The sequence below is a fragment of the Vigna umbellata genome, chromosome 8 (assembly GCF_029865625.1).
Source record: "Vigna umbellata cultivar VRB3 chromosome 8, Vumbellata_1.0, whole genome shotgun sequence".
NCBI lineage: Eukaryota > Viridiplantae > Streptophyta > Magnoliopsida > Fabales > Fabaceae > Vigna > Vigna umbellata.
This window is the reverse complement of record NC_142172.1, coordinates 40,083,268-40,107,352: the sequence shown is the minus strand read 5'-3', so window position 1 is coordinate 40,107,352 and position 24,085 is coordinate 40,083,268. Positions and strand designations below refer to the sequence as shown.

The 24,085-nt window shown below is 28.5% G+C and overlaps 2 protein-coding genes across 2 annotated transcripts; one reads left to right on the top strand and one right to left on the bottom strand.

Annotated features, from left to right (window-relative positions):
• Window positions 1-871: 871 nt before the first annotated feature.
• Window positions 872-7,214, bottom strand: LOC124823027 (embryogenesis-associated protein EMB8-like). The gene is made up of 13 exons (XM_047295151.2): window positions 6,781-7,214; window positions 6,623-6,684; window positions 6,415-6,497; window positions 5,566-5,655; window positions 5,273-5,395; window positions 3,724-3,801; window positions 2,853-2,938; window positions 2,641-2,689; window positions 1,982-2,038; window positions 1,777-1,907; window positions 1,618-1,701; window positions 1,232-1,302; window positions 872-1,142 (listed from the first exon to the last, which is right to left on the bottom strand). The coding sequence occupies exons 1-13, from the start codon at window positions 7,134-7,136 to the stop codon at window positions 1,105-1,107; spliced, it is 1,308 nt and encodes a 435-aa protein (XP_047151107.1). The 5' UTR covers window positions 7,137-7,214; the 3' UTR covers window positions 872-1,104.
• Window positions 7,215-21,171: 13,957 nt separating this feature from the next.
• On the top strand, window positions 21,172-23,020 carry LOC124822250 (isoliquiritigenin 2'-O-methyltransferase-like). The gene is made up of 4 exons (XM_047294245.2): window positions 21,172-21,750; window positions 22,049-22,362; window positions 22,452-22,516; window positions 22,618-23,020. Exons 1-4 carry the CDS (start codon window positions 21,314-21,316, stop codon window positions 22,912-22,914), a joined length of 1,113 nt encoding a protein of 370 aa, XP_047150201.2. The 5' UTR covers window positions 21,172-21,313; the 3' UTR covers window positions 22,915-23,020.
• The last annotated feature ends 1,065 nt before the right edge of the window (window positions 23,021-24,085 follow it).

Sequence of the window (24,085 nt, the reverse complement as noted above, 5' to 3'; positions counted from 1 at the left end):
AGTGGTGTTAGAGTTATCCAAAATCTATAATAATATTTATAGTAATATTTATATTTTTTTATGGTTTTTACTTTTGAAAATTTTGTTGTTTCTTATTGTATTATCAGTAATCGAACTATAATTAATGTTTAATTTTACATTCAGATGTATGTCACGACATTGAAGAAATGTATTAGAAAATTTATGAGTTAAATATAAAATAGATTACAATGCATAAATAAATGCAAAATTTATCTTATGAAACATATTTTCTAAAGTTTATTATGATTAAAATTTACATCTTAATAATAAAAATGGTCTTAAAAATAAGTTAAGTATAAAGACAAAGAAAAGTTTATATAAATTTTTTAACTTACCTACTAATTACAACTGATTTGACCATTTAAAACCAAAATAAAAGTAAGTGATGAAAAAAAACATACAATATAAAAGAGAGACATTTATCTACTTATTTCCAACTCATGCCTAATTTAAAAATTTAAATATTATTTATACTTATACTCGTAAATCAACCAATACATAACTTTTTATTAAATCCAAACAAAGTTAAATAATATTTAAAAATAAAAATTTATTATTTGTACCGGTATCCAACATGTACGTAAGTATAAATATGAAATACTTTGAATATTCGGTGAAATAAAATCTTTTAAAAAGAATACTTAAGATTGACAAAAGAAACCTAACTAGTTTTAATGGGAAAAGAATATTTAGGTATTAGTCACAACCACTTGACCAAAAACATGTTAAATTAAAAAGAGATTAATAATTCTTTTGTAAAATTTAAAATATAATAGTTTTAATTATCTAACTATTTTTATAAAATTCTAAAATTCTTTATTCAGACTGTATCTTTTATAAAGCGTTTAAATTCTCTAAAAATAATTAGCTTCTTTAAATTTTCAATCCAAAATATTATAGAAGACTTTTATTCTCTGTGGCTTCATAAATAACGAGGCACAGTAGCAACTGTTTGCAATAGTTAGTCAGTTGTCATTTAATGAACTTTTTCTTGCGGAAGCATGTTACGACTGTCACTATACATGCACTAAACGTGTTTCTTCCACATTGTTTCTGAGGTCAACGTTGGATGCAGTGCCATCATCAATTGATCAGTCCAATGGAACTTTTGGTTGAGAATTCTACACGACAGTTACCAAACAAAAATCAGAATTCAGCCACATAGATACTCTGCTTATTTCCCTATGACCAATATCACACCACATTTTACCTTTATCCTGTACATGCATATATTTGCTCCTGTGCAGTACACCAAGGAATTCATTTACGGCTCTTACCCACCTACAATTGGAGAAAATTGAAATTTTACCAAGTTAATTTAACCCCTAAAAATTCTATATATGAGATTTAAGTAGATACAACGATAATAAAATATGGATCTAACGTTTATATTTATATTGAAATGTAAAAAGCATTTATATTTATATTAAAATTTAAATATATTTTTAGTTCATTAATTTTCAGTGAAAATCAAAATCAGTTTTTTTAGGTATATATATATATACCTAAAACAAAAAAAAAAAAATATATATATATATATATATAGGTATTTTTCTTTAATATTTTGTTATTTAACGTGGACTTTTAAACTCATACCAAATGCGAGATGCAGATAGTCCTTCAAAGAAGGCCAGATGTCCTCCATGCTTTACAGTAGCCAACACAATGTTTTTATTTGCCCTACCAAAAGAGTAGTGCAGTGCGTTAATTGGAGCTAAAGGAATAGAAGAGAACGAAAATAAATTAGAAGCATACTTGCATTCATCCCAGGGAATGGCTTCTGTTGTACAGATTGGATCGTCAAGAGCACTAATACACAAAAGCGGAACCGAAACGGAACGCACAAAAGTGGCACTACTGCAACGTCTATAGTACGTATCCACACTCTAAGCAAAAAAGTTGGTTTGATTAACTAATAAAACGAGATAAAATATTACAAATTTAGGCCATACACAAGTACCTCATACTTCCCAACTACACGGGTTGCGTGATCATCAAAATCGCGAACAGAAACTGACTGCGAAGCAAAAAAAGTACATATGCACGCATGTTTGATAAAATTTTAAAAACTAACATTAAATAAGACAATAACATTTAGGACTTGTTTTTTTGAGGGGATTTGAGAGAATGGATTTGAGAGGATTTGAAGATAATTTTTTTTATCATTTTTTTGAACGAATTTGGAAGTAAATGAAAGTGAATTTGAAAATAATTTTTTTTAATTTGTTACGTCAATACAATTCTATATTAATTCTCACAAATTTTATTTTCAAATTCACTCTCATTTACCTCCAAATTCGCTCAAAAAAACGACAAAAAAAATTATTTTCAAATCCTCTCAAATTCCCTCAAATCCATTCCCTCAGATCCACTCAAAAAAAAGAATATTCTAGGTATTAGAATTAGAATAGTTACGCCCAGAAAAAGTTAACCCAAACAGCTAAATGAGTTGCCAGGTTTTTTAGGAGAGACATTGAAAATACGTCCATAACAAATTACGACATCACTTTCAATTTTACCATTGATAACACGTCAAAAACATACATTACTTTTACCATTAGAAAATAAAACGTTGAAAAGGTAATCAAATGAAAATAGAACATTAACTGGTAAGGTCACCTTTTCCATTCCTTCCCAATTAGCATTGCGAGAAAAGTGAGACTGGTGCCTGCAATGATTGTTGGGAAAAATATAAAATTAAGTCTAGAAACGAACAATAGACAAAAGTTCTTGATTTTCCACGTTGTCTGCATTTTGAAGACTTGAATAGATAATAAGAGCTGATGAAGGAGAAAGTTAAATTGAACTGAAAAAAAAAAATGCAGACGTACAATTTTGCATAATCTAGAAGTCCAAATGCAAGTGCTTTATCATAAATTTTCTGCACACGCCCTCGGCGTAAGTATCTGTCCCCTATCTACAACGATAAACAAGTAACATAACTTAGCGGAGTTTAATAAAAGGTAGAATGAAGATCCATTCCAACATTTACGAGGACATTGAAGAGGAAATTAAATTCAGTACAGCTATTTTGATAATTCGAAACGTTTTATTAAATAATTAAATAATTTAAAAACAGATCCAAAACTCAATTTGAACCACCAGTCGCATTTAAAAACATTTCATAGTTTTTTATTATTCACATACATATTTTGATAAAAAAAAAAACACTTATGGATGGACAATTTGACCTTTTATTATTGTTTCCTTTACAAATTCCATATTAAATTTTTAAGACAGTAGGAAGGCTCACATCTATTTGGGCAAACCTCCAGTTCAAAAAATTGTCTTAGATTTAAAATTAATTTTTTAAAATGATATCATGATAAAATCTATTTTATCTATTAATAATATTCAGTCTCACCTCAAGATAAATATGTTAATTTATAATATAGTAGTGACTGCAAACATCATCTTCCAAATCAGTTAAGTTAGTTTTAAAATTTACTTTTTAACCATGATAATAATTATAAATCATAAACTCCAATTTTCAAAATATATTCTCCTTTATTTCATTCCATTTGTATTATTTCTGTTTCCTACAAAACTAATTTCTTTTCTTCGATTAAATCCACTAACAGTTAAACCGTGAAGTGAGAACAAATTGAAACGAAAGATTGTAGTGGTTTTTCATACCATATTGACTAAAGTCATTTGAAATTCAAAATTTAAAACAAGTCACTTTAAAATCAAAATACTAACCAAAAGGTCCCAGGGAGAGCAAACAGCAACAGCTCCAGCAACAGGAATATTCTCACCATCCTCACCAAGATATTTAACCTAAAAAGAATAATTGAATAAAACAAATGCAGTGCTAACACAGCTCTTCACATAAGTGAGAATGATAAAATACGTATCTGATAAGTATGAAAAATACATGTTTTCAGACTTATTAATTAACTCAAAATTTGTATTTATTCATAAAATAATGTGTTTTCCTCGTTGAAAAGTTGTAATTAGAAATAGGAAAGTGTGTAGTAAAGTGTACAGGAATTTATACATCAAAGTGTAGTGCTATCAGATGTTTCTTGCTAAGCCAACATTAAATCGCTCAGCTAAATAGAGTTTTATTCTCTCAGCGCACCAGCACAACCCGCTGAGCGAATAAAGGACAATTAAAGATATGCTGCAGTTGAATATTCGCTTAGCGCATAAAGAGTTGTGCGCTTAGCGAATTAGTTATTTTTTCAATTGGCTTTTTAAAGTGGGTAAGAGACAGAAAGAAAAGCAGACAAAAGTTCCGGACAGAGGAAAGAAACGAAAACATCTCAAGAACTTCCGGAGACTACTTCAAGCCATAAGACACCATTGTTGCAAGGGATTGCTTCAAATGTGTACGTTCTAGATGTCTAGGAGTAGTTAAATTTTTCTTTCATTGGAATTTGATGTAATGAACTCACTCGGATGTAATTTTTCTGTTCAATATATCGTTCTTCGTTCATATGCTCTTTCTTGAATTTAATAACACTGTATGAAAATATAATGTTATTTGAATGTCTTTGATTACTGGAAAGTAACTTTGAACATGAACATAGATAGAGTACCTAAGTGATTTGAGATCTAGGGATAGACTCAATAACTTTGTTCATTCTTAACCTCGGATTTCATGCAAATTGTATGTTAAATTGACTTAGGGATTAACATTTTGATATATTAATTTAGAACTAGTTGCTAAGGGATTAGGACTAGTATGTCTTGATGTGAATGTTTGAATGAAATAATGAAATATTGAATAGAGTTTTATATTCCTATGATTCATGAAACTCAATTTGAACTAAGTTTCTTTTAAATATAAATTGCTTGCACACCAACTGATAAAATACCAAAAAGAGCTTCTGGTGTTGTTTTGTGCATTTTGATGTCTAATTGAGTTATAAAAAGAGGAATTGTCATGTTGCCAAAAAGTTATCGGTATCAATTATGAAAAACATCATAAAGAATTTCAGCATTAGGCCATTAACATAGGTGTTAAAATTATTAGTCCTAATATGATATATAATACGACAAAGTGAAATTCTTTTATAGAGTACAACCAGGGCATATTTGATAACAGAGGTCAAATTTTCGAGAAAAGAGAAATGTCATAAACAACACTTAAATAATTTTTTCATTGGCCCTTCCTACAAGTGGCACCTAATAATGTATGTCATTTAAAAATAAATAAACTATTGGTAGTAATTTAAATTATTTTTTACGTAAAAAAGACAACATTTGTTGTAACCATTGCATAAGGCTCAAGCTATGAACATACCAGAATATTAGCTCCGATACTAGTTCCAACAACAAACAGTGGTGCCTTGGATCTCTCTTTATGGAGATGATTAACCACTGCGCGAACATCCTCAGTCAATCCAGCATTGTAGGAAATGTCAGACTGAAATGATTTTAAAAAGAAAAACAAGATGAAGAAACTATTAACACAAGAACATGAGATTTGATACAATGCAAAATAATACTAACATTATAGTCAACAGGATTCAAGTTATGTTTTAAAAGTGTAGCAACCCTTTGTTCTATTTATTTAAAGCTTGCAGAAAAACTAACCGTGATTGAAACACCTCCAAAACCTCGGTGGTTACAAACAACAACGTTCCATCCACGCTTTGCAGTGTGATACGCGAGATGTTTGATATACTGTCAATATGAAAGCAAGAAAAGAAAAAAATAAAACTGTAAGGCATCAGGATGGTCTAAATGCATTTCCTAAATCAAAATCAAGCTAAAATATGAAAACTACAAATTAATAAAACAATAGTGTCCAACTCACTTTCCTATTTTGTCAACTGGTATACGGGAAACAAATCAAACAATTATACCCTTTAGAATTAAACCTCATCTCGCATCAAATTCCAACTGATATTACCCTTGGATACTTTCCTCTTAGATTAAGCCCTTGGGGAAACACATAGTAGACATTGTTGAATGTGGCATGTCATTTGATAAAATTACAATTACGTTTTATTTAAGAAAAAGATTCGACACCATGAGTTGCTAACATTGTCATATAACAGACAAGGATACAACTTCCAGTAGTCTAAAACTTTTAAGCAATCGATGTGTATACATCTACTTATGTAAGTTATTTTACTCATTTTTCCTTAATGAAATTTCTAACTCCGTTGAATTCCTAACACATTATATATAGTGCAGTTGCCACACTAAACTGTTAAAAAAGTTACAACAACAATAATGGTTACATAACACAAGACTTTGCATAAATATAACAGGTTCAGATGGTACTAGGAAAAGGATAATACTAAAATAACATTACAAGCCCTGACCTAGTAGCAGAGCAAGGATAAAATGTGGTCTACTGTAAAAGTAACGCAGTGATTTTTAATTGGCTGACATATAAGCGTGTATTAAAATTAAAGAGTAAATAGAAACACTTACTTGAGATGAAGAGTCACTTGTGAGGCCAGGAATAACCACAACAATGGGAACAGATTCATCTTCATAACCAACATTATCCGAAACTGTAAAATGACCAGTCACAAAAGACAGAAAGATGGATGAACCTTCGACTTTGACAACTATCGCCAAATTACATCAAGTAACTTCAATTAAACTTATATACAGAGGACACTTTAATTAAACTTACCGTGAGAACTGAACAGCCAATCCAAGGCAATGGTTCCACCATCAGCAGTCCGAAACAGTTCCCTGAAACAAAACTAATCATTGCATCGTCAATCTTCAACAATCAAATCAAGAGTTTCTATAAATAAATTTGGATTAGTGAAAAACAGTTTAATTGACCTGGCGTATTTTAGGAAGGGAGGTCTACCGAAGTAGTTCAGGAAAAGAGTCTGAAGATGAGGACTGCAGAGCCAGGGCGTGGCGAAATATCTTCCGCGAAGAACATCGCACTTGGAAACGACAGCGTGGTAGATTTGAGAGGAGGAGTTGAAGGAGAGAAGCACAGGGGAGCCTGCGAATCCCGAGAAGAGATCTTGGAAGAAATGGAGTTCAAGGAAGTTGTAGAGAAGGGAGAAGAGAATGAACGCTGCAAGGAGAAGGTAATGCCAGAGAGGGATGAGAGAGAGGACTTGCAGAAGAAGCCAGTAGGCGTCGGAAGAAGATGCTGAATCTGGTATGCAACAGCGTTCATCCATGAATCGAGGAACAAGAGAAGAAAAATGAAAATAAAATAATTTAAGCTTTTATCCAATCGATCGTCTCCTTCACTACAACGTGTAACTCTTGCATTACCAACTAAATAAGAAATATTGTTAGAAAATAATATAAAATTTTAAACAATAAAGCGACCAATGTTTGATAGATTAAATTAAACTTTGCACGTACAAAATGAAAAAGACTTAAATTTTGATCGATCTTAAGAAACACAAATACAAATGGTAGAGTGGATCAAGGTGTTAAAATTTGATACTTTATATTGAAATTTTCAGTTTGTCAATTCATCTTGGCTCAATCCCTCTAACACTGTCAAACTGACGGATAAAAAATGAGAAAAAATATGGGACAAATTGGATCATTGGTCTCTCTTTAATTAAAAGTTAGAATAAAAATATATTTTTAATTATCTTCCTTCATTTATGTAAATATGTAATTGTATTATAATTTTACAGATTAAGTTATAATTATTAATTATATTAGAATAATTTAATATATAACTATAATAATTATTTTAATTTATCTAATTAAAGATTTAATTAATTAATTAAAAATTTTTAAAATATTACATGATTAAAATTGACTTTTATATATAAAAGTTAAAAAACAATGACAAGATGCGTTTAGTTGTAAGAATATAAAAAATAGAGTATTTAGAGTTGATAAATTGTTTAAATAATAAGATTCAGTTATTTGATATTAAAAGTTTTAAAATATAAATAAAATTTCAATTAAAAAGTCTCATTATTTAAAACACATGATATTTCTTTAGATCTTATTTTTTAAGAGTTTTATTTTTTTTTAAGTTTTCATATCTTTCGTTTAACTATTTGAAGATAAGAGAGCGTCTAAGTAATCACTGAAGAAATATTTTCAAGTCTATATATCCAATCAGTTTTTGCAAAATTATAAGTTAGTTTTTGATATTTTTTTATAGTTCATGCGTTTTCTAATCACATATGCGACATTTGAGTGTTTTATAAGTGTAGATATAGTTCTTTTGATTTGAGAAAGCGATTTTAGATTCTATAAAGTTGATTTTATGTAATTGTTTTTGTATTTGGTACATGAAATTTGTTTGTTTTGATGGAAAGTGATGTTGAATTGGAGAATCTATAATCTTGATCGAATTAGTCATAGTTTTATGTTTGCCATAATATATATTTTTTAGTCATTTTCTCTACAATATAAAACTACATAAAAATATAAGTTGAAAGAAACACAGAAATGTACGAACTATAAAAACGAAAGGTCTTCTCTGTAAATAGTAATCCACTGAACTATAATCTAGTATTTTCTACTAGGGGGTAAAGTTAATAAAGTTATTTTAAATTTGCCTCTATAATTAAACTTAGTTTTCTAATTGTACGGGAATATTATTGGATTATAATATCTTATTTTAGCCTGAATGATATCTTTATTCTCTTTATTTCATACAGTCTTTTTTTAGTTGTTACAAAATTCTAAAAATTACTATCCAAATGATTGAAAAAATGGCATCGTTTCATTTTAGTTAACTTCATTAATATTGTTACCTACGTGACAGATTACTAAGACGTTGAGATTCTAATATGTATATTTTTGTAAAATAACTGGTCTATGTCGTTGTTTTTCTTTTATTTTTTTGATTTGTATTAAGAAAAATAACATAATTAGTATTACATTTAAACAAGTAATTTATTTACACAATTATATTTAAATATTAAAATTATGTATAGTTGTAAATATAATATTTACAATTATATTTAAATATAATATTTACAATTATATTTAAATATAATATTTAAATAAAAATTTTAATGATATAGAAAAAATTAAAAAATTAATCACGATTTTTTTAACAAATTAATTAAAAATAATAGTATTATTTTAATATTAACTTTTTATGTTAAAATAATGAATCATAGAAAGTATAACTAATAATATCATTAGTAATATTAGTAATCGATTATAAAAATAATACAAATATTAATAATAATAATAATAATAATAATAATGATAATAATAATATAAATAATAATAATAATAACAATAATAAAATTAAAAAATAATATTTAAATATGAATTAATTTTTGTTAAATTATAAAATGGATATAATAATTTATTAATAATGTGTAGTAAAATAATAAGATTATATAATTAAAATTTATAATTAAAATTTTGAATTATATTATATTAAAATGAAATGTGTATAAATATATACTTGTCAAAGAAAAATATAAGCATATGAAATATAATCCAATGATGGTAAAATTTATAAAGAATTAAAAAATGTATTGTTTTTTTAATGATAAATATTAAAAAATATTGACGTATGAAATCAAATATATTGTTGTTTTTAATGATAAATACTAAGATTAAAAACTAACATAAATATTAATTTGTTTACACTAAATTATAAAATTAGTATAATAATTAATCAGATATGACTAAAATTCTGAATTACACTTTTTATTTAAATATTATATTAAATAAAATGTTTTAGCTTGTCTTTTTGTTAGTGTTGTTTGTAAATTTATGATATAAAAATTATTAGTTACTAATAATAATAATAATATTACTAATAACGTTAATGCTAATAATCTTAATGCTAATGTTAATATTAATAATAATAATAATATATACGGTTAGTAATTACCTATACATCTATACACATTACACTATAGACAAAGAGGATTCTCTTTTTTTTATGAGCATATTAGTTTTCGAATTTTATTCTTTAAATATATATTTTTTAAATTAAAATAATTATTTTCCTATTTTAGTTTTTTAAGTAACTGTTTTTCTGTAATTTAATTTTTTTTATTTGACCATTTTTCAAACATAACCATTTTTTAATTATAATAATACCTACAAAATGAATAAAAATTATTTATATATAAAATAAAATTATAAATTTATTTATATTTACAATAAAATTATAAAAATTATCTTTTATTATCATTAAAAAAAGTAAACACATGTCTTTCACTAGATATTTATAATATGTTTTATTTCAATAATTAAAATTTATTTTATCTACAACTATATCTATAACTATATGTATTTTTTGCTATTTCAATTTTATCCTTTTAATTACTACTTTTAAATTTTAAATAATTATCTATAACAAAACATAAATTATGGATAAATATAACTTAATAAATACAAATTTACTTCGTATAATAACTTAATAAGATTTCAGCATCATCACTTACTAATATTTTAAAAATACATACATACATCAATAACATTTGTGTCTCACTGGTATATATAAGAAAATTTATATTTGTCGTGTACACATTTTCTTTTTCAATATTGTTCAGCAGTTGTTATTTCAAACAAATCTAATTATACTTACGTACTAATCTATCTTATTATTTTATAATGAAATTCATATTTCTATCCACTTATTTCTAAATTTATCTTACAGGTATATATTGTTGGTTGCAAAACCGAAGGTAAGTATACAAATTAGAGCGTAACAAGTGAAAAATATAGTTCACTTCTAAGGGACTTATGCAACATAAATAAATTTTCCTTTCATAACTCAATTAAACATCAAAGTGTACAAAAATATAAGAAACTATTTTTGGTATTTTTTATTAAACAATTGGTGTGCAAGGAATTTAGTATAGAGTATTTACAATTTGTTAATACTAGAATTCATCCATTTCATTCTCATGCATTCATAAACATCTCAATTCCATTCATTAAGTGTTAAATTTCAATTATAGGTTCAAGTCATATTTTTCAATACCTCAAGAACCACAAATCATGCATGGGTGACGAAACCAAAGCAAGCATTAAACACAAAAATTGAATACTAACTTTGAAACAGAAAAACATATGTATTACCATCACAAAATACACAAGATTTTATTTATTACATTTAATCTCAACAAATAGAAAAAACTATTGGACAAGTTAGAGTTCTACAAAATTAAAGAGATAAAGAAGAAATTGAAATCATAAAGAGATGCACGACCTTTCCCAAGGTTCTTTGCAACTACTTTATGCTCCAATTACGTTTCCCTTTCCCATTTTCATCAATTCGTGATTCACCTTCTTCCTCAACCCAAAAGAGACAATCACCATTGATGAAGCTTGAAGACCCAAGGAGGAGTGGGAGAGCTTCCCAGCATCGCAAACAACCTCTAAGGGCCCTTCCCAATCGCTTTAGGTGAAAATGAAGTGTAGGAGGAGAATTCCAAAACCTCCATGAAAACATGATTAAATACCTTTTTTTTTGTGTTTTTAGACTGATACACACGCCCAAAGAGCATCAATTCTTGCCCAACAAGCTGGTCAGTTCACCTAACGAGAAAGTTAACTCGCCTAGTGAGCAAACAGTGTTGGTCAACCCATGAACAATGTCCATTAACGCGTGAACAATGTCGATCAACGCATGAACAGTGTCGATCAACTTGTGAACTTTGTCATAGAAAAAATTATGTTTGTTCATCGTGTTCGCAACACTAAGCGTGACTCTTGTGGCACTTAGTGTGAGTATTCACTTAAAATATATCTTTTGTTATCGAATTATGTTTACTTGAGTTCTAACTTTTTTTTCCTATTTTCTTATTTCACACTCAAATGGAGATTAGAGGTAAAAACAAACATATACTAACTACAACAAAAGAAAACACACTAAACTTAAGATAAAACAAGGTAAACGTTATGAAAGAGTTGATTTATTCCCCAAAATATACACACGAAAACATGTAAAATAAATAGTTATCACATATTTTTAAATTTAATCACTATTTTATTTAACTTTTTTTTAATTTAATCATTTAAAAAAATAAATGAATAAAAATAATCTACAAAATAATTAAAACCTGTCTACAAAATAATTATATAAAGAGGATTATTTCTTTTTCACATTCTTTTGAATTTTATTTTTCAAGTGCTAATTTATTTAAATTTAATCACATTTTTCTTTTATATTTTTTAAAATTAATCAATTTTAAAATTAGATAAACAAAATTTATTTACAAAAGAAAGCTATCTAAAAAACAATAATACAAATAATAGCACAATTACTAATAATAATAACAATAAAATAATAATGATTATTATATAAATAATAATAAGACTAAAAAATAATATTTAAATATAATTTTTTATATTAAATTATAAAATTGGTATAATAATTTATTAGTGATGTATAGTAGAATAACATGACTATATATATGATTAAAACAATACAAAAATATTATTAGATAATAATATCTTATTTTATTCTCAAAAATAATTTTATTTCTTTTATACCGTCTTTTTTAGTTGTTACAAAATTATAAAAATGGTTTCGTTTTAGTTAACTTTTTGTTAACTTTGTGACAAATTAATTAGATGTTAAGATTTAGTGATTTGAATAATGAATCCAGGTATAAAAGTTATTGATTTAGTGACGTATTTTAGCGGCGCATTTAAATTTATTTTTATGGTCAAAATTTTGTTTTTGAAAACTTGATATATAGGTTAAAAATAAACAATATTAAAGAGAAAGAGAAGTACAAAGAAAAAGTAACATATCACATGAAACAATAATATATACTTTTCTAAAAAATTATAGTATAAACCTGTAGCATGTTTAAACTTTTAATTGCTCTTGAGTAAATGTTTTTCAACAAAGTGTAGAGAAAGCTTCTTTGAAAAAAAAAAACTCTATTAAAAAAGTCATAAACTTCTCTTTTGAAAAAAAATGAAAGTACATTATGAACTGAAAATTTGAAAAGATTTCCTTTTTAAACAGTTTTAACCTACTCAAATAATTAATCAATATTAACTATAATATATTATTCTATTTTTATTTTTACCAAAAAACATTTTACATCAATATAACTAATAAATAATCAATCATTTGTTATAATAATAAAAATTATTTTTTATCAACATAATAAATTATTATTTAAAATAATAAATTACATGTGAACCAAATGAAATTCAATTTTAATTCAATTGTATAATCGATTATCAACTTAACATCACAATATAATTTCATTATATTATAGTTGTGAATATATATTTAGTATTTTATATTCACTAATCATAAGTGAGTGAGGGTTATTGGACAATCTCGTGTGCCAATTAAGGAGCAATTGGAGGGCAACTTTTTTACAATGATAAAAAGATAAAATTTGTTAATTTACTTTTTCATTTATGAAAGGAGGTTGATTTTTTAAAATTTTATAGAATATGGTGAAGTCGTTCTTGGGATCACGACTTAAAAACTTACAACGACTTTAGTTAGGTCAGATTTGTTCTACCTGAATCTTTATATCTATTAAGTCTTCAGTTAAAAACATTTGTTTTTGTTAATAGTTAAAATCGTATGTTAAAAACATTTGTTTTTGTTAATAGTTAAAATCGTATGTGCAGTTTTTAAAAATAAAAAATTAAAATTATCATACTTAATTAGACTTTAATTAAAAACATTTTTTTTCTTTTATAGTTATAGTTTATATAATTTATTTAGTCTTATTTTAATAAATTTTTCAATTATATTCATTTTATTAATGTAAAATAATTAGGATTAAATATGTTTTTAGTCCCTAAACTATTGGCCGTTTTTGGTTTTCGTCCCTCTTTCAAAGTAAAGTACAATTTGGTCATCATTCTTTTCGAAAAGTTCGTTTTAGTCCTCGGAATTTTGGTTTTAGTCCTCATTTGTTGCTAAATGAGGACCAAATTTTTAAACAGTGTTTAGTTTTCGAGGACTAAAACGAACGTTTCGAAAAGAATGAGGACCAAATTGTTCCTTACTTTGAAACAGGGACGAAAACCAGAAACGGCCAATAGTTTAGGGACTAAAAACATATTTAACCCAAATAATTATATTAAATTAAAATATAAAACATAATTACAACATTTATTAAGTATGTATTTTATTAAATTTTTAGTGAACTTAAAATCTTCAAATTCTCTAAAAAAAATATTTACAAAAATAAAGGATTGAAGTTGTGTTCACCCATGAGATCTCATGGATATGATATCCAAACTTGTTGACATTTCAGGTAGTGGAACGTTTTCATGAACTGTTTGTCCAAACAAAATATAAAGAAGTTGCAGAGCTTGCAGCTGAATCTCCACAAGGAATCCTTCAAACTCCTGACACAGTTGCAAAATTTTAGGTTTCTTGACAGGATATTGCTATTTGGGATTTTTCTTTGTTTTTTTCTCCCTCATTTTATAATTAAGATCTTAAACCATTAATATCATAACTTGACTCAAACTATTCATTGTGTAGATATTTGATGACACTTCACTAGTGTAAAATACACTTTTTATACTTGTTAAAATAGACTTTTTATACCTATTTTTTTGTTGGTATAGAAGTGGGGGTATAGAATGTTTTCACTTTTTTACACCTGTTACACGTCAGGTATAAAAGTATGTTATTTATACCTAATCTGGAAACAAGTATAAAATGATATCACTTTTACACCTGCTAGTCATAGAATAGGTATAAAAGAATCTTACTTTTATACCTTGTGATGTTATAACCGGTGTAAAAAATGCAAGACTTTTATACTTGTTTTGGTTTTAACCGGTATAAAAAATGACCTTTTTTTAAAATGTTTGATTTGTTTGTGCTATTATCCATATCTAGACGTGCCTAAAATTCAATTACATAATCCAGTCTAAATAATCAATATTAAACAAAATAATCAATATCATTTCTATTAACACATCAAAATATAATACTTACCTAACAAAATTTCTAAATATATATTTACATAACATAGTTACTTAACATCGTTACATATAAAATAGTTTCTAAACTCAAAATGTAATATCGAAATATTTAATCATTTACAAATGGTTAAAAAATGCAGCCCACTGCCTCCGAACATCGTTTATGACATGTTGCTCCATTAGAGATTTGTCATCAAATATCTATACATTGAATAGTTTAAGTCAAGTAAAACATTAAATATTTTCTTTGCCAATGAAATGTTTTCTTTGACTTATAACTCACAAATATAAAGTCATATAATTTTATAACAAAGAACAAAACTCTTGACACTAGGCATAACAAAGCTTATAAATTAAATATAATTTCATCTTTTAAGTTCTTCCATATAAGAAAAGCTAAGTAGAAGACGTTTTTAGGATTATTAGACACAATGTCACTGCAAGGAAAAAATAAAATAATTAAAACAGTAAACCCCATTGCAACTAAATTTAAAAAAGAAAAAGAAGAAGCGGAGAATCATTATTTGTGGGGGAGAATTGGCTCAAAACTCAAGACGTGTATATAAACGAGGTTATTAACTTCCACACTGAGATTGAATTTCATTGGGAATCCAAGTGAAATCCTATAAAAAGAACCCCTTCAGCCCCAATAACACACTAATAACCCTACTCATTCATAAGGTGAATCAAAATCAATCAAGAATTTAACTTTGATGTTTACTAGCTTTCTCTCTTACTAGCTTTCTCTCTTACTAGCTTTCTCTGTGGACCTTTGCAACATCTTTTATAACATTCTTTTGAGAAAATACAATAGTAACAGAGGTCGTATCAATGTTTAAGTATCATATAATAGAAATCACTTGTCAAAGACACATTAGGCTCTAAAAGAATACTACTTCCAGAAACATGCACTATGAACTAAGCTGCTTTGGAAGAGATATCAATGCATCATAATACGCATCAAGTTAACTAATAATTGCCATACAAAAATATCACCCAAGAAAGAGAAAAGGAAAAAAAAACAAAGGAAAAAGACACAACAGGACTTGGACACCAGAATTTGAGCTTTCATTGAAAAAACTATTTGAGATTTGATCATTTGAATCTTGTTTTGCTGTAGGTGGCTCTAACACCAAATTGAAAAATTGATGTTATTGACTCAAGAAAGTAATTACTTGCTATTGTATTTGCAAACATGAATATTACCTATACTCAGGCATTTTACTCTTATGGTTCTAGGAAACAATTCCCGAAATTCGTCACAATGTATAATGGTAGCTAAACCTCCTACAGAACATCCAGATAGAAGAGCCTGAAAAAGAAAAAAAACATAGATAATATCAAAAGGAAACCAGGCAGCAATTTTCTTTTCCTGAAATTATCAAGCTCATATACTAATATAATATAGTATTAAGTATTGAGTTTGCTTGCATTTCTAACTTGACATACCAGCAGTGCAGTAGACAGGACAAAGATAATTCCACCAAATGACAAAGCAATGCCTGGAAAGCAACTGTGGAGCACGCTTCATTTGCCTTTTCATCAACTCCACTACACAATTGTCACATAACGAAGCATTGGAAAGAAATCAGACTGGAAATCTTCAGTAACATCCCTTGGCTCAGATACATCAGAAAAATTTGTTTTCATCTTTTAATTTTGCGAGAAAAGTTGGAAACACAATAGATGGGAAGAAAAGACCTCTATTCAGAGAAGGGTTTTGCGACAACAATTGACAGAAACTAACCAAAGTTCTAAAATATAATGTTGTCATGTTATTCAAATATTCAAGATTAGATATCCAACCGTCATTATGGTACACAATTAAAACTATTTTTTCTTTTGGTACTGGAGAAGAATACTTTTACGTCAATTAGAAAATAATGCACAAATGATATGCAAAATATTTCAAATAATATTATGTTGTGTAGAAGGCTTAGTTCCATAGAAGTATGTATAGAAATATGTTTTTAATCACAGTTTTGTTCTTAAAAAATATTTTAAAAAATGAAAAAAAGAAAAAATATTTAAATTATTTTAAATTTTGACTCTTAAATTTATAAAACTGAAACATGTTTCAAAAGTTACATATTTGAAGCGTCAGGTTGAAAGTAGTATCATCTATAATAAGATTAAAGTAAAACCTTGAAAATAATGGGCAGAGAATGCTGCTTATACCTTTCAATAAAATAAATTAAGATCAAATAAAAAGGCTGCACAAGTAAATAAATTAAGATCAAATAAAAAATCAACATGCAGTTTTGAAAGAAAAATTAATGAACATGTATTCAAAATAATAATTGCACTGATACAATAATAGAGAACAAGACTGCAAGATTCAAAGAAAGGAATATAAAGTTATGAAATAACAAAATAATCATTGAATTTACCATGTGCAGTGCAAATATGAGAGTCCCTTCCACTTAACAAGATATTGCTTGACAGAATTATGTTTCGACTCCAACTTTTCTGCATCATTTTCAGTAGGCACCATAAGTCCTGTTCTTGAGCAAATCTTCACTTGCTCCAACATATCACATTAATTATAAAGGATGAAGCAGCAATAGCAAAAGTTACACATTTGGAAGAGAAAAGTAAATAAAAGCTCTTTAAAAAGATTGAAAAAAAAACTTTTTAAAAGATTACTATAATATAAAAAGAAAATTCTCAATTGTTACTGATGAATGACAAATCTACTTCTGAAGACATATAGTATTTCAAGCCAGGGAAAAGAAATTCACCTACTTTAAAACATTAAAAATAAAAAAACTATCAGCAGTGATACAGAATAGTTCTTAGGTTATTATAACCCACTCGGGTGGGCCTATATATCTGGTATGGAGAAAAACTATACAGAGTCGGTCATTCCTACTCTTAAGTTTTCATCCTATTCTTAATCTTCTTCTCTAACAAACAGGATGAGTCACAGCCAATATACATATGATATGCAGGCAATTGGATGACTCAAAGCCGTTCAAATCAATGGTCCACAATAGAGGAAGACTCTGGCTTGATTAATGATTAACTATTAATAGGTTTAACTATTAAAATTTAGCAATAAATGTTATAAGTTTAGTTTCAAGTTTGGATTCGAGTCAGGAATACTTAACATCACTAGCTCAAGGATGGTAAGGTGTATGCATCCTTCCTTTCCAAATTTCAATCATGAGACAGTAAAACAGCAAAGTATCAACAACATTATAATGTCAATTGTAAGTAGTGATAATTATTAGAAAAAAAATGAGAACTAAAAATATATAACCACCTGTGACATTTAAAGCACCTCCACCCACGGCATTTAGAGCAAAACCACCACTATAGCAGCAAAGATCAAGAACCTTTAGACCATCTGAAATTGTTGATATAAACTTCCGATTCTCACGCTGGTATGCATAAAATCCTGTCTTCTGACCCTTAAATGAAATTGTGTATACAATTCCATTTTACACAATCTAAAAAGATCTTAAGAAGTGAAAATGCAGGTCATATTTTCATATTCTTCAAGTTCAAAAAATAAGGAAAGCTTCCTACAGTGCCCAGATCTTAGTCAGAAGCAAGATTGACGATAAGGAAACAAAATACATAAACTGATAATGCTCCCAGCTCCTAAAGCAAATAAACTAAGGTACTTTGGAGTAGGTATATTGCTAGATATAACAAAACAGAGCATATGCACACATTAAATTTCATTCTTGTGTTGCGCGAAACCCTAATCCCCCAAACATAGCAAAAGAGAGGATCTAACCTTATAGAGGAGTCGCGGTCCAAGAACACGAGAGTTTTAACAAGCAGTCGATCGGGAAGAGTCGCGACATTGGAGGTTTTGAACTTTGCCCTCAATGCAAAGGAGCTTGTGGAGGAGAATCGCGCGCGTGCCAGAGAGAATTAGGAGAAGATGTGAAGCAAAGATGAAGAAATGTAGAGAACTAAGAGAAGAAAAGAAGATGCGCGCAGAGTGAAGCGGGAATGGGAATAGGAATAGTAGTGGGTACATTTAATATTTCACACCGGTTTTGAAGTAAAATAGGTATAAAAATTATTTTCTATTCTGCTTCTTAATGTAACCGGTGTAGAATTATTTATTATTTATTACGATATTGCCACTATGTTATTTTTTATACCTATTTTTAGAGTAACTGGTGTAAAAAAGTTATTTTTATTTACCATTTTGCCACCGTATCATTTTTTACACCTGATAAAATTGAACAGGTATAAACACACGCTATAAAAAGTCTATTTTGTAGTAGTGCTTTTTCAATGGAGCAACATGTCATCAAGGATGTTCGGAAGCAGTGGGTTGCATTTTTTTTAACCATTTTTAAATGATTAGATGTTTCAATGTTACATTTTGAGTTTAGGAACTATTTTATGTGTAACTGTGTTAAGTATGTTAGGTAAATATACTTAGGAAGTTTGTTAGGTAAATATTACATTTTGATATGTTAATAGAAACAATATTGTTAGGTAAATCTAAGATTGAATTTTTTGCAAGTCTGGATATGGATATATTTTTAAAAAAACGTCACTTTTTACAGTGGTTAAAGCCACATTAGGTATAAAAAATCTTATTTTTTCACACAGGGTATAACATCACGAGGTATAAAAGTGAGTTTCTTTTATACCTGTTCTGTTACCAGCAAGTGTAAAAGTGAGTTTTTTTAATAAGAGAAGCGACTTTTTTATACCTGATCCTAGAATATCAGGTGTAAATATCAAACTTTTATCAGGTGTAAAAGGACGAAAACTTTCTATACCACTACATTTATAACTATTAAAAAACTTGTATAAAAAGTTTTTTAAACAGGTATAAAAAACCTTTTTTTGACAAAGTGAGACTTCAACTATAAAAGAAAATAAATATAACTGAAGGTTAAAAGTCTTGGATGATCTTTATATTTGTATATGTATTTCAATTCAGACCTTTCGTTTTAAGTTGTTTCAATTAGGTTCTCAATTTTAAAAATGTATAAGAAACAAACTATTTTCGTTGAGTGGAAAGAAACAACGTCAAGACATGCTGATGTAGTTTCCAGTGATCTCGTGGTGGTTATGCTTAGGACTGGCTTGTTCGATGGCGGATTTTGAGGTTGAAGATGATGACATGGCAAAGTGTATAACGAATAGGGAAACACAAAAAATTTTGTTGCTTTTTTCTTTTTTTTTTCTTTTACTTTACCAAATTTTACATCATAATTTAAATTTCATTTCCATATAATAAAAATTAAAATAATTCATATTAGTATGTTTTGACGTCGATTTTTATCATTTAACGGAATTAACTTATTTGTTACACAATTTCAAAATTGAGGTTCCAATTGAGACAACCTAAAACGGGTGAATCAAATTAAGATTCATGTACAAATGTGAAGCTTATTTGTTACACATTTTTAAAATTAAGATCCCAACTGAGACAACTTAAAACAGGCGAACCGAATTAAGATTCATGTACAAATATAAGGACCATCATAAGGTTTTAACCTATCAATAAAAGTCTCCCTAAATATCACTTTATTTTATAAGGCAAAAAATTGAAGTTTTGTCATTACATATGACTTAAGTTATCATAGGAAAAAAAATGTTTTTATCTTAAGTTTTCATGAATATGACCACTTCACTTAAAAAAAATAACAAAAGTTTTCTAACGTCGTTTAATGTTGCATAAGATAAATTTGATTCATCAAGGCAGTAAGATTTAAACTTTTTAAGTCGTTCTCCATTCACCCCGTTATGTAAAATTTTAAAAAACTAATCCCTCTCAACAATAGTTAAAGCAAATTAACCCATTTTGATAAATTAACCTAAAATTTCAAATTTATAGATTAAAAAGGTGTTGAAGTCCTATAATCGATTTTTTGACCGTTTTTAAAAAATAATTTAAAAAAAAATAAATTGAATATAGATGGCGATCTCATTTTCTTTAAATTTCTTTCCATTGTCTTTCATGAGGGAGAACTCGATAGATTGACGCAGTCATTAAATTATTTTTAGTGTTTGATTCCCACCGCATACGGAAAAAAAAAAACCTTAGACGTGAAGAACGCAGCCTCATCATGTTCAAACTCTTCCTTCATATTTTTCTATTTTCACCTCTGCATTTATTTTATGCACTAGTTCCATTCATACTTGTAGTCTCTTGATTGAACATATTTTAATTAAGATAGTATAATGTGAATTATTATATACGTAAAGTCTCTTGACCAGTATTTTTATACTTAATGGAAGTGAAACACAGTTAATTATTTTTTAAATATTTTTTTAAAAATAATAATTTGTATTTACAGTGGTTGATCTTAACATATTACTCAATCTCCATTAAAATATCAGTTAGACCTTAATTGGAATCTTATTCTCAAACCACTTGAGATCACCTTATACAACTACAAGAGCTATAAAAAGAGCACACTGAATAGCAATTAAGCAGACAAATTGTAACGAAACCAGAAACCAAAGATCATTAGAGTTAAATTAAGAGTGAAGAATGGGGGAATCCAATGTTGTTAGCAAGAATAGCCTCTATACTACTTGTCCTAAAAAATGTGATGAAGATGCTCGTGTATCTGCAATGCTGCTTAGTACTGCTGTGGTGTATCCTGCAGTTATGAATGCTGCTATTGAGCTCAACTTGTTTGAGATCATAGCCAAGGCAACACCACATGGTTCACTCATGTCATCTCATGAAATTGCTTCTAAGCTCCCAAACCAGCACCCTGACTTGCCCAATAGGCTTGATCGCATGCTGCGTTTGCTTGCTAGTTATTCTGTTCTTACCACTTCAACACGCACCACACAACACGGTGCCACCGAGACAGTTTACGGACTCTCACAAATTGGACAATACTATGCCCCTGAGGCAACTAGAGGCTACTTCGCTTCATTTGCATCCTATCTCTCTTGTCCTGCGCTCTCACCACTTTGGTAAATCATTTTAACTCTTATGCATGTCGCTCTTATCATTACTGTATCATGATGTGAATGAAACTGGCATGAAGTTTTTTCAGTTTAGTTAGGTATACTATTAAATATGACCTTTTCATTTATGACTTTAAGTAAGATTGTTTTTTGTTGACATAAAGGGTATGTGTAGCATTATGAGAAGAATCTCAAACACTTTTTTCATAAAGTCTAATATTACGTCTGTGACTAAAAGTGTAGCCGTTTCCATTTTACAAGAAGGAAAGCTTACGTTGCTCCAATGGTTTTAACTCCTTCTCAGGTCGAATTTCAAGGAAGCAGTGGTTGATGCAGACGTTGATTTGTTCAAGAAACTTCATGGGGTAACAACGTACCAGTACATGGAAAAGAATCCCAAAATGAACGAAATTTTTAACGCGTCTATGGCGGATTTGTGCGTAACGGATATGAATAGAATACTTGACATATATAATGGATTTGAGGGAATATCAACTTTGGTCGATGTAGGAGGTGGAAATGGACAAAACCTGAAAATGATAGTCTCCAAATACCCTTCAATTCAAGGAATTAATTTTGATCTGCACCAAGTCATTGAGAATGCACCACTGCTATCAGGTAGCCTGACATATTTAATGTTTTATTATATATCAAAGGGTTAATATAATGATATGTTTAAATTCTAAACTTTGTAAAATATTGTTAAGGGGTTGAGCATGTTGGAGGAGATATGTTTGCAAGTGTTCCAGAAGGTGACGCCATGACACTAAAGGTTAGTATAAATGATAGTAAACACCTATTTCATGTATTGGATTAATCTAATTTCGTTTTAAGGTTGTATAAATATTTTTGTGTTTTATGATGTTGTTTTAGGCTGTCTTGCACAATTGGTCTGACGAGAAGTGCGTAGAAATATTGAGCAATTGTCACAAAGCACTGTCTGGAGATGGGAAGGTGGTTGTTCTGGAATTCATAATGCCAGAAGAACCAGAAGCAACTGAACAATCTCAGCTCGTTTCGAGCCTGGACAACCTTATGTTTATCACAGCAGGTGGAAAGGAAAGAACTGAGAAAGAGTACGAGAATTTGTGCAAGCTGGCTGGTTTTTCAAAATTTGATGTTGCTTGTCATGCGTCGTCTGGGCCGGGAGTGATGGAATTCTACAAATAGCTGGTTAATAATAATAGTTCAGGATTTTAAGGTCAAACAATAAAGACTTCCATGTGAGGTGTTGGGTATAACCTGGTCAACTTTCCATTTTCATGTGATGTAACGTGTGAACTTAACTAATTTGTATTTTATAAATATATAAATATATATATATATATATATACTAAAAGAAAAAGAAATAAATACTATTTTAATCTTTATTTTCATCCATTTGTTTATTATGATTTCTTTTTTCACGCTCAATTAAGTTTTTATTTTAATAAATTTTGTTCAATTTAATCATGGCATTCTTTAAATTGTATAGCATACATTATGACACTATTTGCATGATGTATGTTGTTTTTGCTTACGTGGCCTATTAGCATAGGAGATGTTGGATTGAGAAAGTCGACCAACAGAAGAGAATCTCGACTATAAGTTCAACCAACAGAGGAGAAGATCGGTTGAGAAACTTAATCAACGTAACTCAACTGAGAAATTCGGCAAACAAGTCAGTAGTTTGTCACTTTTGTTCTGCGAGACATAACCATTAACACCAGGATCTGTAGCCTCATTTTATTACCTAGTCAGAACCGTCACTAGTCATCACTTTGTTGCCATTTGAGCAATTACGCTTTCTAATGCTTTCTTTTTCTTCGTTATCCTCCACGAGGGTTTCAATTTTCTGAATCCATGATTGCAATAACAAAGTCCATGATCTTTGTTGCCGCTTCACGTTTCACCTTTTCTATATCATTTAACCTATTTCTCCTTCCCTATTAATTTTAATTTTTGTTATTGTTAGTAATTAATTGCAAGTGTAAGTTGTGGGAAAGACGAGAATATGAAAAGATGAATCATTATTGTGATGTTATTGGATCTTGTGAGTTTTTGGCAAAAACAAAAGTTGAAGGAGGTTGAGGTAGACCGTGATAGACAACACTGGCAAAGCCTCGATGGTGGTCAATGTTGCTAGTGGTGCTGGAGATGCAGTCGCAATGACATGATGAAAGGAAGAGATATGGAAGTGGAGAAGGATGTGCAAGGTTGAAGCTTTTCAGCCTCACTTTTTCTTTGTTAGCCTAGCTTTTTCTTTGCTAACCAAGCTTCTCGCCCTATTTTGTAAGCTTTTCAATTAATAATTTTAACGGATAGAACAAACTAAATTAAACAAAATTTAATACTAGAAATC